General features: G+C 42.1%; 1 protein-coding gene across 6 annotated transcripts; it reads right to left on the bottom strand.

The window, feature by feature from the left end:
• Nucleotides 1–221: 221 nt before the first annotated feature.
• On the bottom strand, nt 222–15,641 carry LOC115580293 (RNA-binding protein with multiple splicing 2). Of its 6 annotated transcripts, none has more exons than XM_030414506.1 (8): nt 15,115–15,640; nt 11,945–12,022; nt 9,680–9,718; nt 8,300–8,362; nt 7,168–7,318; nt 5,596–5,759; nt 2,867–2,939; nt 222–1,312 (listed from the first exon to the last, which is right to left on the bottom strand). In XM_030414506.1, exons 1-7 carry the CDS (start codon nt 15,388–15,390, stop codon nt 2,874–2,876), a joined length of 837 nt encoding a protein of 278 aa, XP_030270366.1. In that variant the 5' UTR covers nt 15,391–15,640; the 3' UTR covers nt 222–1,312; nt 2,867–2,873. The 6 variants fall into 6 exon arrangements, with proteins under 6 accessions (XP_030270366.1, XP_030270368.1, XP_030270370.1 ...); XM_030414508.1 differs by having other exon boundaries at nt 5,611–5,759; nt 15,115–15,637; XM_030414507.1 differs by lacking the exon at nt 222–1,312 and adding an exon at nt 2,494–2,703 and having other exon boundaries at nt 15,115–15,641.
• Between the last annotated feature and the right edge of the window lie 125 nt (nt 15,642–15,766).

Raw genomic sequence — 15,766 nt, 5'->3', positions numbered from 1 at the left:
GCGCGTCTTAGCAGCTCATGAGGGCAGAGTGTGGAGGTCAGCTTGGCGCATGATGCAAAGAGACACTAATGCAGCGGTGCATTACAAATGAAAAGTTGCCATGAATTATTGATATCAACATCTAATGTCCACAGAGTTCAGTTGTTGGAGTTAGCATGCAGCATTGCAGCGTTGGTTAGCTGTGATTGGCTGTTGTTAAATGACAGATGCCCAAACACGGATGCATTCACTTCTTTTATTCATAAGATGGGAATATTTTGTACATCTTATGCACAGCAGATACAAAGACAAACATGTTCTAAACCACAAACTAAATTCCTCCATCGCTCTAATCCTGCGTCCCATTTCAAAATGGCCCCACAAAAAAAAGCAACCCTTTACGTTTGTAGTCCAGTTTCACATTCTGAAAAGATCGTTTTACAGCAATCTCATGTTAGCAGAATGGCACAAGCCGCGCTCAGAATACCATTTTTTTGACAGATAACCCACTTTTCCCCTTTAAACAAATTGCACTTTTTTCCTCTTTAAAACTACGTCAACAGGATTATAGGATCAAAAAGTAACACCAAAAACACAAGAGACGACTAAACATCCAACTTATACAGGTTCATTATTTAGTTGCACAAAAATGCATAAATATACATTACGCAAAAAAGTACAAAAATATTTGTACTTTCCTTTGCTCAAATAATGACAGACATTGATATGATCATAGGGACTGGGGATGTCAGAACGTAGGGATGCATTCACAAGGTCCATGCGAGATAAGCCATTTACAGAATAGCCTAGCTTTCACAGAGGTAAGACCAAGGTTCTACAGGAAAACAAAACATTTCGCTGTCTAGGCCAAAGTTAAAGAGGCAACACAAACACTAAGAAAATTAGGATACACAGAAATCTGCGTTCTAAATTCATGCCAAAAAGACTAACATGCAACGACTTAACGCTTCTACACCTCCCAGGAGCAGCGGCCACCCGTGGAAGGACTAGCTTAACAACTGGAGCTTCAATTCGACAATTCTCCTCAGCAGTTATGACCCATGAGTTTGACTAGGCTTTGCATGAGGGTTTTTATTTTTCTCTTTTTTTTTTCAAATTGAAGATGGTACCGCAATAGTTGCCCAGGATAAGCTCAGATTGTCGACAGCAAAAGATGGTTTCATCTCACACTCCCCCCAGAGACAATCGGGAGGAGATATAAATACTGTTTGTTTATAGTAATGCATATTTGTCCATTAAATAAACCTGATTAAATTAATGACGAGCTTGGCAAACCTCACTTCAGCTGGACAAAGGTGTGGTTTCCAGAGGCCTGAAGGAAACATGGAGAACAGGAGTTAGTACAAATTAACCCTCATTTCACCAAACACACAGAACAAAGTCTTCTTATACTCTTATTAATGTAACTCATCCATGAAAGCCCCAAAACAACACGTGTTAGTCTCAAAATACTTTGACATCATCAGCTGGTCAGTGGCTCTCAGCTCCAAACCAAGATAATCAAACACAGGCCACAAATCTGTAGCTGTAGAAGTAAATAGTGTTAACCAGAATAGATGCTGAATGTGGAATTGACCTATAAACTACAGCACCCAGCTTCATCCCAGAGGAGGAACATGCCGCCCTTGGCTATAAGAAAATGTAGAATATTCCGATCTTCAAAATAATCTGGTGATATTCTGTGTTGTTCTTGTCAATAATTCATGAAAATGCCAAATTATAATTTACACCTTGTCGTTGCTTGTTTCCGCCAACCGCCAACATCCACGTCTTTACAGGCTCATAATGTGGTGAACACTTTAAAGAACTTATCACCATGTCTACTACTTCTACACTGATGTGTTCTCTACAGTCACCAGTTTCAAGGTGGACACCCAAGACAAGTGTCACCAGTTTAGTCTCTAATGTGAAATATGTTTCCTTCTGTTCTGACGTACGGCGCTCTGAAGGGGCCAGAGAAGTGCTTCATGATGAACATTATGATGATGTCACAGCGAAGTTGACCAATGGGATAGACACAACGTCATCACTTAATTTTATCCAGTTAGAGATTTGGCATGAGTTTATACTTCCACATAAATTCTAATCAGCACTAATCATCCTCCAGTCCACATGATTCTGACAAGAGCGTTAACAGAATGTTAACTCCAGGCCTGAAGAGGTTTATGATCTCTCCCCCAGGTTTGATTAGGAGAATCAAACAAACTACTGATTACAACTTGAATACAAATATTTAGTCTACAAAACAAAGTTATTATCCTCTAACGGCCAACATTTATGTGCCAGAGATGAAGAAAATCCCTAAAAAGCTTTTGTGAGATATTGCTTCAAGTATGTGACTGTTGGACAGCCAGACAACATCTACCTGCAGCAGCCATGACTCAACCCACACTGTATCCAGAGCCTGACAGCTTGTTCATCTGTTCCGTGGAACTCATTGACCCAAAATTATTGAAACCTAATCAATGAGCCACACTGTTGGTAACAAGTGCCTTCACTTTCAAACACTGCAGTTTATTTTGTGTCAATCCCACATTCATCATCCTGCTGGAGCAGCAAATGAATATTCTTCTGCATTTAATGGCTGATTAAAGATGTATTTCTTTAGTATGAAGAACTTGGCTTGTTGCAGAGTGCCTCACAGGTTGCATCAGACCGACACTGTTGGTTTGGAAATTTTATGGGATTTGTCGACGATGACACCTTAAAAAACACAAAATCAGTTTCATCCACATGACACATTCTGTAGTTTCCAGTCAGACATTGTATTAGTGCAGGTTTCAGTTTGCGTGACATCAGGTTAACAGAAGACAGTGGGTGGGGATTTGCAAATCTAATAAACACGGTTGGACCAAAGGTTACTCACTAAATATCTAACAAAACTGCCGGGACTTCCATCCAGGCTGGGAAGTCTCAGAGGGAGTAGGGTACCAGCGCATCTAAAGAAACACAAACACAGTCATGTACACCACACCAGAACCAGGTCCAGTCCTGCAATCCTCATCTGACACAGTTTGACATTTACTATTGACCTACAGGTTTTAGAGGACTGTCCCTTTAAGCCCTGGTCACTGAAGCCATGGGAATGTGGGTCACGTCGCTGCGCATTGAGTACAATAGTCCTCAAGTAATTAACAGGCATGGAAATGTGGAGAGTTGAACCTCTCCATGTGTTTAACATTTCCACAGGCTGAGAGCTAGTTTACCTTTTCCATACCTGTGACTGAGACCTGCGGCAGAACGACGCCTCACACTTCTAAACACCATGAGAACAGGACAGGAGGGCATCAACAGTTGTTTAGAGACCTCTGGAGCCTCCTGACGTTACACTTTCTAACTAACAAGGCCCGGAGTCAGGAAGAGAACTGGGGGCATTTTAGGGATCTTTCATCAGATTGCAATTAAAAAGGCTTTTTCCCCTTTGTGTGGCTACACAGTCGGCTTATGTTCCAACAGGACAGTGGACAGTAAGTTGGCACCTCCAGAGAAGGACATCAGGTCTGACAATTTCTCAAAGCAAATACTTCACATTCCTCTGCTGGTCTATGTAATAGCTGCCTACTTTGCAGCGCTGCACTCCCCTGGGCTGCTCTTACGTTGCAGGAGGAAGTTGGATCACAATGAACTTGAAATGACCCAACAAGAGAAATATTTTCCATTGCTATTGTTACCAAATGCCCGGCCCACTGTAGTCACCAGTGCCGTCACATTTAGACTGCCAGCAGCAGACATGTGATCGATCTGTACCATGTAATATGTTTAAAACTAATATCTGGAAGAATAAAACACGCTTTTAATTGATTTGAGACACTGCCAGCGTGTTAACATGTAAAAGTTAATGTGCAGCTGTCGTAGTTGGGTTGAAACTCCATCTGAAAAAAGGCCACTATGTAAGAATTCATCTCAGAGTGGTTTAGTAACGAGTAAAACATGGAAGTTAGCACTTTTACACATACACTTCCCTCAAGTCAAAGTCTGAGTTTTTTTAAATTGGTTTTCTGTTAAGCCGGTGGTATCCACAGACCTCATTTCAGGCATTTAAATTAACATGTTTTGTTCTACGACAAAAATCATTAAATGTCCCACAATTGAATTATAATAAGCTTGTGTCTTTAAAACAGCTAACAAGTGTCTAAATGACACTACAGAAGTTGTCCCGGACATTAAACGCCATTACACCGAACTCAGAGACTCACCGACTCACTGGTCCGTCTTTACAAACTATTCTAACTTTAACAATCTGAAGATTGATCAGTTTACAGAAAATGTGCATTGTAATTTATTGTGCATCAAGACGTTTAGCGGTGGTGACCTTGCAATTGCAGTGTCGTCTGTTCGTAGCCCAAAGTAAGCTTTTCACTTCTAGCGATTAAATTTACACATAAAAGGTTCAGTGGAGTTGATCTGTGAAGACTCTTGGTGAATGAAAAAATCTCATAAATTTAAGAGTTTATTTTCAGCGATAATCCAAAGTCCTCCAGGCTTTTTGTCAAGATAACATCCTCCTCACACCTCTCCATTTCTAGAGTTTACATTGTTTTATGATGAGCAGTTAAGCTCATCATAGAGAGAGAACTTGAATTTAAAAAGGGTGGAATGTTCTTTGTAGAAAGGAAAATAGGTGAAAGAATATTCCCTTTCTTGGCATTATGAGAGTTAATGCTGTTTATTCACCAGACCAAAAAGCTAAAATAACTTAGGAGGCCTGAGCTTCACTACCTGGTAAAAAGTGGCAATACAAGACAGGATAGGAGGGTTAGTCTGCTGTTGTCTGATATCATAGAAGCCTTTAACATAATGCAAGACCTGTCATTTCTTCACATTGTGGTGACTTCATGTTTGAATGCTTTAAATTGTACCTTAAATGGATAAATGCCTTTCTGAAGTGATTTCTACTTCTTTAGGTCACGTTGCTGCAGAACAAAACATTTTTATCAGCTGGAGAAGCTTTTATCCTTCAGCACACTGACGCATGGATCCATTACAGGAAAGATTTACACATCATGTCTTCACAGAAGGAAGCCACGAGCCAGAAACAGCCAGATGACAACCACAGAGAGGGATTCAGGGTTAAGTGAAGAGTAAGGTTACACCACATCAAAGAATGCACACTTTACTTCACTGATGGCAGCAGTCGGGATATTTTCCATTTCTAAATGACAAATCTTTTTATTACAACATAACTCAGGATTTTACTCAGATTCTGTTACTTATAATATTAAGAACGGGCACACGTTGTGCCGCCAACAGCAACTTGAATCTTGATATCTGGAGGACTTTAGCAGGCCTTTGTACTGTACTGTGATACCTGAGAGTGCACCATGTTATCTAGTTTAATGATGCATCACTGCAGTCTCAGTCTATCCTTTATTTGCCCCTCAAGAATAAACTTATTTGTAGCTGTGAGGGACAAACTGAGCAGGATGAAATCACCTGCACACTTCAACACAAATCATGCATTTACTGGCAGCCGTGCAGAAGCGTAGCTGTGTGCTGGCATTCAGTCTGTGTGTCCACAAAGGTTCAAAGTACTGTCAAAGCTGGTCGTAAACTAGAGGATAGTGAACTAGAAATACAATAGAAGTTGAAACACACCGGTTGGTCCCTCACCTGGGCGTGGAGGGCTGCAGCAGCGGCAGCGGCCGCTGGGTAAGTGAAGGCAGCGTGAGGGAGGCCTGGGGTCAGCTCCGTGGTGTACAGGGGGTAAGGAGTCCAGGCATCCGGAGATGCTGGGATCAGTGCTGCCCCTGTCAGATCATCTGGGGAAGTACAGGGTGGGAGGACACAAGAGGCTGACTTACCTACCCTTGAACATGTATCATGTAATCAAATCAGTAAACAGGCTGACAGTTTGAAACAAGAAAGAAACTGTCATTAAACATGCTGCAGACAGAATCTGCTTCGTGTCGACATAATGTGGCTTTTAGTTTACCGCCAGTCAGATTCTAGTGTAGGAATAACTGGTACCGTCAAAACAATTAGCTTTTACAACCTTAACATGGTTAACCTTAACAAGAAGGTGCAGTCAGACCAGATTTCTTCTTCAATTCTACCCCAAACAGACGGAGACACATTCGCTCCTGGTTCAGGACCGAGTTGCCTCCTTCCCTTTAAACAGTTCAATCTGATTGGACAGACTCCAAGGCTCCAGTGCCCAGTCAGTGTGAGAGCAGTGGAACTGTCAGTTAGGATACTGTACAAGCTATATTCTTGTTTATCTGATCTCTTAGATTAACAACTACCCACAATGCAGCAGAAAACCTTACTCATTTAGTCTGTGACAGACGTGAAAGCAGATTATTGCGTGGATCCACAGTCAGCCTTCATTGTCTCTATAGACACAATGAAAGTGAAGTTCATATGGAGTCAATCTTAACATTAATGGTGTCATTACATTGTGAACTCAACATTCACCAATGATACGTTCAATCACAAAAATTATTGCTTGGTAAAAGTTATTTTGCGATCGGCCAAAAAACGAAATGACCAAAAACAAGTGCAGCACGCCGTTTCACTGATGATGTCAGACTGCAGCTGGTAGAGCCACACAGTTCAGACAAAAGAGACAAAAATGTTGTCGCCAACAGTGACGTTTCTCACAGTTCAAAGGAAAACATTATGTTTAATAACAAATCTTAGAGCTATGGAATAATAAATCCTCCATCTTTGGTCACGACATCTCACCGTCAGGTGTGTATAGACAAGTTAGCAAGAAGTTTTTTTAATTAATAGAAAAAAACAAAAACAATGATTGATATGCTGCATGATTGACACAAGGTACAGTTATTAAGCTAGCAGCTCCAACAGTTTTTGCTTAAACGCACCATTTCCAGGTGAAATCTGGTCTGAATGCATTCAACCCTGTCGTGAACCATCACCTGTCCAAAACTAATGAATGCAGCAGGTGAGAGAGCAGAGAAACGGCTGCTGACTGAACCCTATGCGAGTAGGATTTCCCAGCTGGACAGAAGCAAAGCGGCCGTCTTTAGAGTCGAGATGACACATGCATGTGGAGGTGAGTTAGTCCTGTTGGTTAGACACTGTTTTTTAACCCCTGCCCATTTGTCTTCAATGCCACAACATCCTTAGACAGTTTTAAAAAAGAAGGCGAGAGGCCAAGGTGAGAGTGGATGAGAGAGCCTAGAGTGGTGCAGCCGTACAACTTACATGGGTCCCGTGCAATGAAGTGTGCTCCTAGAGCAGGGTGGATATTTGTGGGGTTCGGTGTGGCCATCAGCTTACTCTTTGCCATCTTCGTGTTGGCTTTAGCAAACTCTAAGCGCAGGGTCTGGGGACTTTCGGGGTCAAAACGGATACCCTGGGGGAAGAGACGGAGGAGGGGAGGAGGGGGACATAGTATCGTAAGGGAGGTGGGCTGAGTTTTAGGGGCTGTAGCTCAGTAGTCTCACACGGCCTCCTTTCCTAAAGCCATGTTTCGATACTCAGGATGTATCCTTCAAGCTTCCCTTGAGATAAACACCTCTGTCCTCCTGTGGGATACACCCTTCTCCACCTGACTGCTTCACTAACATAAACAAAAGCAGGGCAGACTGAAGGATACACTCCTGAAATCTCAACACACTTGCATCTCTTTTTCCTCATGACAAAATCAAGAGCACAGCAACTGGAGGAGGAGCCGCGAGAGCCAGGAGGAGAGGGAGATGAGGAAAAGGGCCGATGATGAGACTTATGAGTGTAACTCCTTTGAGGTGGTTTAACCCTGCTTGTGTTCTTGTGCCCTAAGCGTTGTGCCCACATGCAGGTGAGTAGTATTTTGGTGTATGTGTGTGTCTGTGTGTGTGACTGCAGGTGTGTCTAAGAGGTGATGCTCATAAGGAAGGCTATAGGCTATGAGAGAGAAGTGTTAGATACTGCCAATGTGGGCTACTGGGTGACAAAATAAGAGGTTAACTACTGAAGATGTGTCCAAATAACACTACAACATGTGGCTAGAGAACAAGTATTACAGTAAAGCAGTGATATGCAACATAAGAAAAGCTAAACCAGACTAAGAAGGGATGTGTATCAAGGTCAAAGTAAACTACCGTAAGGCTACGGGATTCTGGCCTCTTTCCAAAAATGGCCCTGCCATTGAATTATAAAAGACACAATGGGTTGGCTTGGAGAAATTTTGAGGGAAAGAAGAATGTTTTTAAACTCCCAATCATTTTTTTTTATGTTTCAGCAAAGGTTACAACAAATACAAAGTATTTAAAAAGAAGAATAAAAAAAAGGGGGAAATCGAACAGCAACAAACTCAAAGATAGGAAATGAATTCATAAAAACAGGCAGTGCTTACATTTAGTGCATTTTTGGCAGCTTCAGCTCCGGACCGACTGTCAAAGGTTACAAACCCGACAGGCTGGAAGGCAAAAGGGAAGAAACACCGTCATGACAGAGGACATCTTCACTTTGTCAAATATTACATTATCTAATTATCATTATATTCATGCTATGGTAGAAAATCTTATCACCATACCACAATATAGCACCAGGAATATAGGAGAGGCCATCCTTTACTCTTTAAAAAGGGACAGTTCACCAGAAAACACATCTTTCCTCTCACCTATAGTGACATCATCCATCCACCTTCTGCCTTCTCTCCAATATAATGGAACTCGATCACATTCAGCTTGTGATGCACAAAAAAACATTTTGAAAAACTCAACAGCAATCTCATCAGAAATCCTGAACCAGTTCCTTAAAGATGATCCACAGCCCTTCTGTTGGGCAGTTTTCCACATGCAGAAGGAAACATGCACCAGTTCATGGTTGAGAGGCTAACTATGCTAACTAAGCTAACCAACAAGATGCAACGATTAATCAATTATCAGCTATCAAAATTGTCAATTACTTTGACTATCAATCTCTGAGTCACTTATAGATAAATAATTCATTTTTTAAATAAGTGTGAATATGTTCTGGTCTCATGAATATGTTCTGGTTTTATCAGCTAACGATAAAAATAATGGCAAGCTGCAGCTCTACTTACTAAGCTAGCCAACTTTATAGCACAGCCTCAATGGACACAATTAATGTCTGCATGGATTTTCCAATTCAATTCTGGACACAATAGCAGAAGTGATGAGGTCATTTCGTGTGGGTTTATCCACGACAAAGCTCATGGGAAAAAAGTCCAGGCCCCAATGCATCATGGGACAGTAATCACATGGTTTAACCACTGTTAAAGTTGGCTTGAAGCCTGGTGCTCTTCGCGTCTCGTCCATGAGTGGATGCACAGCACCTTCTGCCTGGTGAGGTGGTTTGTGGCAACAATTCAGCAGAAAGGAAACAGCGCCAACATTAAACTGTTCACAACATCGTCTGTGGATCATCCGAGTAACCGGGTCGTGATTTCTGGGAAGACAAACTGCTGCTGATGTTTTAAATGTATTTTTTTGGAGAGCTGAGCACCACAAACTGAGTGCCGTCTAGTTCCATTATATTCAACAGAAGGCAGACATCTCTACGACTGATCGCTCCAAAATTCTGCAACTCACACTGAAACAGTGTCGATGGATGAACAGAAGTACAAGTGGGAGAGAAGATGTTGGTTCAGGTTTTGAGGTTAACTGTCTTCATCCTTTATGTTGAAGTTAACACAACACTGCCTGCTCATCTGTTTAGTATTTCAGTTTAGCATTAAAGCAGTTTCTTCCACTGATGGAAGCCATCTCACCTGTTTTGATGTTAACTTAATCAGTGACCCTTCATAACCCTGCAGGGAAAAAAGATAGCCAATTATCCACCCAGGAGTCACATGCAGGAAGTCAAGCATGAACACTTCTCGCTATAAGAGAAACCTGCTTGTGTGCGCCTTCGCTCTGAGCTGCCATCACAGATCCTGTGACAGTGTTGTTCTTACTGCTGTTATGGTAAAATGAAGACCATGTTTAGTATGAAAGGGGAAAGCACATGTTATCAGATATGTGAGATTGAGCAGAGATTGAGCATGACTCCCAAATAAAGCCAGCGGTTCTGAGTTAAAAACAGCACAAGTGTTGGTTAAAGCATGAGCAAATTCCTGAGAAACGAAGGGGAAATTGGGCTGAGCAGAGTATTGATAGATGGGATCGCTCCTGATCCTGATTTACAACCATGGAAAATTAAACAACTTTCACTGGTTGTGATAAATCTGTAGAAACAATCCGCTCCAGATTTAGCTTCAGTAATACAAGGTAGAAAAACACAAGGTAGAATATAGAAAATATTAAAGGTTCCTCTTGTAGAGAAAAAGGTTTCATTTGGATCAGAGCTGAAGGTAAACCTTTAATGGATCAGAACCATTCCCACGCTCTCTGCTGTGTTTACCTACTGCAGGAGCAAAAGGCCCAAAGTCACAGAATTACAATGACTTAAGAAAACAACACATTTTAGTGGTTTCACAATCTCCCAATGTTACAAGAGGAAATAAAGATTTCCCTACACGGTGGGCGAGCTGGGTCAGAGAGGGTTGGTTGGCCAATCGCAAGGGCTACTCATTTACACATTCCAGAAGATCATCCATGTGTGAGGGATACCACTTCCAATTTGGTTAGTTAGGACACGGGTGGGAGGGGTGTTTATGGAACTGGAGCCCGTCGGAAAAACAGTGACGGACAAACAATAATGTGGCCTCATTTCCATATATGCAAATATCTTGATGTCCATCGCTGGGGAACGTTTGATTCAACTACAGGAACAAGGAGCGCTTATTAAACTGCATACTGTGAGGACTGAAGCATCAAATGCTACAGGAAGTGACATCACTTAGTCTCTTCGTTACTTTGATAAAATGTTTCTTTTGTGTGCAGATCTTCACTTTAAAAACACTTTTGATGCAGCATAGCTCATGAAATGGTTGAAAAATACTCAGATTTGGCCTTTTAGCACACCCATCTTTACTGTTGGCACCTCGTTTAACTGAATGAAACATCAGACTATTAAACAGAAAATCTTTCACTTCACATCCATGCTGTAGCTGGATTTAGGCAACAAGGAAACTTTGGTTAAAGGGTAAAAACATTTTTTGTTTGTGAAACAGCCAAGACATTTAATCTAAAAGAAGATTACTAGTCATGAAATAGTCTCAGTTGAATACTGAGGCCTCTATATGTCCATCATTTAGCTTTCTCTGCCAGCAGTTCTACGTGCAGACCAGAAGAGCCTGTGTCTACATGTGACCTGGAGTTACAGTGAGTAGTATTATTAGCCAGGTAAATAAAAGCAGGAGGAAATGTTTCTTCAGATCATTCTGCTGTTGACATTATATTTTATGGGTTAAACAGTAGAAACCACCACTACTGTCCTGGATATCAAAGTTCCTTCTGGAGCTTTGAAGTAAGGGAATTATCAGGGTTTTATTTAGGTTAACAAATCTGTGAGGAAAATACTGCAAAAATACAGGAACACTTAATAAAATGTTGTCACCATTTGAAGTGGCTTGAAACTTGATTGTCCCACAACTATCACACATTAAGTACCTTTGAATTAGTTTTTAAGTGCGAGTCATGAATCTGGATTCTCAATATTATCCCAATAATGAATATATAGGGCTAGGACACCATGAATACATTTTAGACCAATTTTATGAAATCCATTTTTCTTTAAACAAGATTTTACTCGCACTTGTGGGGGGCCTCGTCTCAGAGGGCAACAGTGACTTCTTAAATACTGACAGTTGGTTTGGAATGACAAGATGTTTCTCATTATTATCGAGGAAATATCGTCTGTGCCATGAAAGCATCGAGGTAGGAACCCAGCCCGATCAACAGAGGATTAAAATTACAAAAATCACAAAGACCCCCGGCATAAATAAAGGATAAACAAATAAAAATAAACTAAGAATCATTATAAATTGATAAAAGACAGAAAGCCAGTCACTTGTGAGGATAAACAATATTCTACCGCTCAGTTTTTTTCATCCTGATCAACATTAAATTATATGTGTGTGGTGTCAACTCACCTTAAAGGGTCTGAAGAGGAGGTAAAGTTCCCGCGGTTTGATATCAACTGGAAGACCACTGACAAACAGTGTTCGTACCTACAAACACAGAGAAGAAGCTACGTTTGGTCTGTTGGAGGTGACAGAGGTTTTCTCATGTGGAGCCTCGTCTTTCTCCTGAAGGACGAGCATCATGTGAGGAGACCTGAGACCTGCACAGTGTTCATACATGTGCACAGATGGATGTTGGCTCTGGTCCCAACCTCTCATTCCTCCTTAATAACACCACACTGATGGATTAAGAGCATAAAACTGTATGTGCAGTTTAAACTCACAGCATCAAGTACTGAGATATAAGAAGATCAAACAGAACATGGGTTTCATTTGTTAAAGTTTACGATGAAAAGGATCTAAATGTGACAGAAGACAACACATCTGTTACATTTAAATTGATAACTAATTATTTGTTCGGTCTATGAAATGTGAAAAAAAAAAAAAAATCTACCACTCTGTCCACAACAGAGACAAACGCCTTACTGTCGGAAGAATAAAGAACCCAAACAATATTCACATTCATGAAGCTGGAATCACAACATTTTGATAATACAAGTGGGTTACTCTGAGTTTAATAAAAAAAAGTTTGGGATCCATACATCATTGCAGGTCTGGTTCTGTGTGTCTTGAGTCGGACATATGAACTGAGTCTAGAATCCGTCATGCACACTGCTGGAGGTTTAACCCTTTACACCGCTGATGCACAGCCTTATTTTTAGTTTGTAAATTAATGCTGCGTTTCAATCCCGATCCTATCAAACCATTCCATGTGTCAGAAACAGATTCTGTAACCTCAATATGTAGCCGGTCATGTGCAGGATGTCCTGCTGCAGCTCCTCATATTTTGCAATGTGAATGCTTTTCTGATCCAAACTCCTCTGTGCAGCAGAGACGAGTGACAATGACTGCAGAACCAAGAGCTCAGAGAAATGACAGTTTAAACATTTAATTTCCACTTTTAATATAGTGCTACTGACTGATGGATCTACGAGTTAAGTCACATTTGGAGGAGCATGGTTCTGATGAAGCTGTGTCCTAATTGAACGTACACTTCACACGGCAGCACGTCCTCTGTGAGGGCTGCTGTACGTATTTAACGCGAGAAGAATATGCGATTTGGAACGCAGCCCGTGTCTTCTTGAAAGCCCTCATTAGTTAACGTTTGAGCAGCTTCACCCAACCAGCGCTTTCTTTTCATCTGAATAAGTTAGAGGCACGACAAGAGGTCCAATCTATCCATTACGTAATCAAGCAAAGATGAAAACTCTAAAAGAATCCAATAGAAATCATTCTGTTCTCGGCCTGATGAAGACCTCCACAGCCGAAACCAGCAGGCATGTCTGTACTGTTACGATCCATTGGACATCAGATATTAATGTTTACTTTTTCACTCATCATCCTCTTGAGTGCCTCAGATTTAAACGTTTCTGAACAAGTCGCTCACCAGAGGGACCCCGTTCTCACACCTCAACAATAAAAATCCATTTCAACCACCCCACGACTCCTCAGCTGGGCCGATCATCAGGTTGGGCACCTATGCTTTAGGCTCTCAGGACTCAAACACATGACCGCTTGCCCAAACTGATTCCAAAATAATCCCCTCAGGATTTAATATGTCTCATTATCTCATCTGAACAAAACCATTTGATTAAAAACAGTAAGTTGGCGACATCCATCACTCCTGCAACATGTGAGGAGCTACAGAGGGAACATAAGAGGCTCTGGATTCTGCTGGAGGCCCCTGCATTGCCTTCAAGGACCCTTGAACTCGCCTTGAGCAGACACTGGGCCAGTGCTGTGTACAGATCAGCGTGGCCGGGAAATAAAGTGTGCGGGGCCCATTAGTTCCCAGCCGGTGGGGAGGCCCTCAGTACAATGGGGCTGCCAGACGAACAGCACTGGACAACAGTGCACAGCGTGACGCCATTTCCTTCCTGTGACCCGCGGCTCCAACCCTGCCGGCCCTCCGGCATTTTTCAGGTGCCGCACAGCAGCAATTCTCAGCCCTTTACAAGCCAGGACATGGAGATATTGAAGGCTGGCTCAGCAGGACACACACTCAATGGAGATGTATTAATCTGTCCACCTGATGATTTAATACAATCTTTAATGCATCAGTTTACATTCAGTGGGTTTCAAGGAAAGACTTTTTCTTGATGATTTAACAGAGCTCTTGAAAAGCATTTTGGCCTGTTTGTTTAATCTTTGCCCCGTAATTACGAGAAGAAAAGACAAGAGCAAATTAGGCAAAGAGAAGTCAAGTGGCCTCCCGCTGCTGTGTTGTAAGACACTGGGAACAAAGGAGGACCAACAAAAGGCCGGCACTCCCCTCAGTGTGTCTCCATAAGGAGTCATTACAGAGGAAATGCAGCCGGCCACACAGCACTGAAGAGTGGCAGCTGGAAAACACTCAACTCCAATTAAATCAGGTCCAGTTAAAAATGTGGAGTTATTTAGAACTGGAAATTACAAATAAGGACAGATCCTGAATCTGTCCTGTCATGATGACCTGCAGCCTCACTGAGACCTGCAGCTCTGAGAGCATCATCCTGAATGCAAACAATACACTGAGCAGCTGAGGCAAAACACATCAAAAAAAAAAAAATAAAATAAAAAAAAGGCGCAAAATATTTAATTCACATTCTCCTTTTTTAAAATGCTGATTTCACTCATTTAAAAAACGTATCCTTTTTTATTTAATATTGTGAATTATACTGCTGCGGGGTTTTTTTTTTTTTTTTTATCCAACAAATATCACGAGCTTTGTTCTCAGAAACAAACGTGACGTTTAGGCCTTCAGTATTCAAACACGAGAGAAACACGTTATCAGATTAATTGATTGTTTCAGTGGCTCTTTGTCAGTTATTTCACACCTGCTCACACATTTAATCAGTAAAAGAAAAAGAGAGACGTCACTGAAAGCAAACATTTGTGAAGATAATCGCAGACTTTGACTCGCTCACTTTCTTCCTCATTCTTTATAAACCGCTTCAGTTTCTCTGAGAGGCTGATGATAATTCACCCCGCAGACTAAAGTCAGAGACTGATGAAGGTCCGAGTCTGCGGCAGGAGGCACGCTGTGTCTGAGCGGGTCACGGTCCGGTGCTGCGGACGAACCAAACTTTTGCTCGACTCACCTCCTCCTCGATGGAAACGTTGTTGTTTGGCTCTGCGTCAGTTTTCAGACTCATGTCGACGGTGGCCTCGGCGGCTGCGGCTGCACACAGGATCAAGTCTTTCTTCGTGGAGTGATATTTCCCCCAAGTGCGTCTGAAGCTGCAGTGAAAGTCCTGGTGGCGCTTCTTGAACTTGAGCGGAGAAGATGTGCCGAGGCGGTGAGGTCGTGGCGCGGCGGGCGAAGGCGGCGAGGTATCCGAGGATATCTTCGTTTGGCTGCTGCGAGAGAGAATCATTCATAAAAGGGAGGAAAAGGAAAAGGAAAGAAACACAGACACGCCGCTAAACTAAAGGTGAGAGGTGGATGTGCTCCGTGTGTGAGGGTGAAAGATGGGGGGAAAAGAAGTGCGCGTAAAAACAGAAAGCCTCTGCGCTCACATCAACCTCTCACTGCGGCGTAGTGTGCGCAAAGACAAGTAAACTTTTCTCATTGGAGCGTCTCTCTCTCTCTCCCTCTCTCTCTCTCTCTCTCTTTCTCTCTCTCTGAGTTAGACCACCACCCCTCCTCCTCCCTGCTTTTCAATTAGGTCATCAATTATGTCGCAGTTCGCTGTGAGCCGTAATCAAGCTGCAGATCCGCCTCAGCTGTTGCAGGAGGCCCGGCCCGGCCCG

Source organism: Sparus aurata, chromosome 4 (genome assembly GCF_900880675.1).
Source record: "Sparus aurata chromosome 4, fSpaAur1.1, whole genome shotgun sequence".
Lineage (NCBI taxonomy): Eukaryota > Metazoa > Chordata > Actinopteri > Spariformes > Sparidae > Sparus > Sparus aurata.
Note: the sequence above shows the minus strand (reverse complement) of the source record. Positions and strands in the feature narration are given on the sequence as shown.

Excerpts from the sequence above, each read along its gene's own strand:
- LOC115580293 (XM_030414507.1), bottom strand. The coding sequence starts at position 15,390 with ATGATTCTCTCTCGCAGCAGCCAAACGAAGATATCCTCGGATACCTCG. Across the intron at positions 12,023-15,114 it reads ACGTTTCCATCGAGGAGGAG|GTACGAACACTGTTTGTCAG; the intron begins GTGAGTCGAGCA and ends CTGTGTTTGTAG. Across the intron at positions 8,363-9,679 it reads TTAAGTTAACATCAAAACAG|CCTGTCGGGTTTGTAACCTT; the intron begins GTGAGATGGCTT and ends TTTGCCTTCCAG.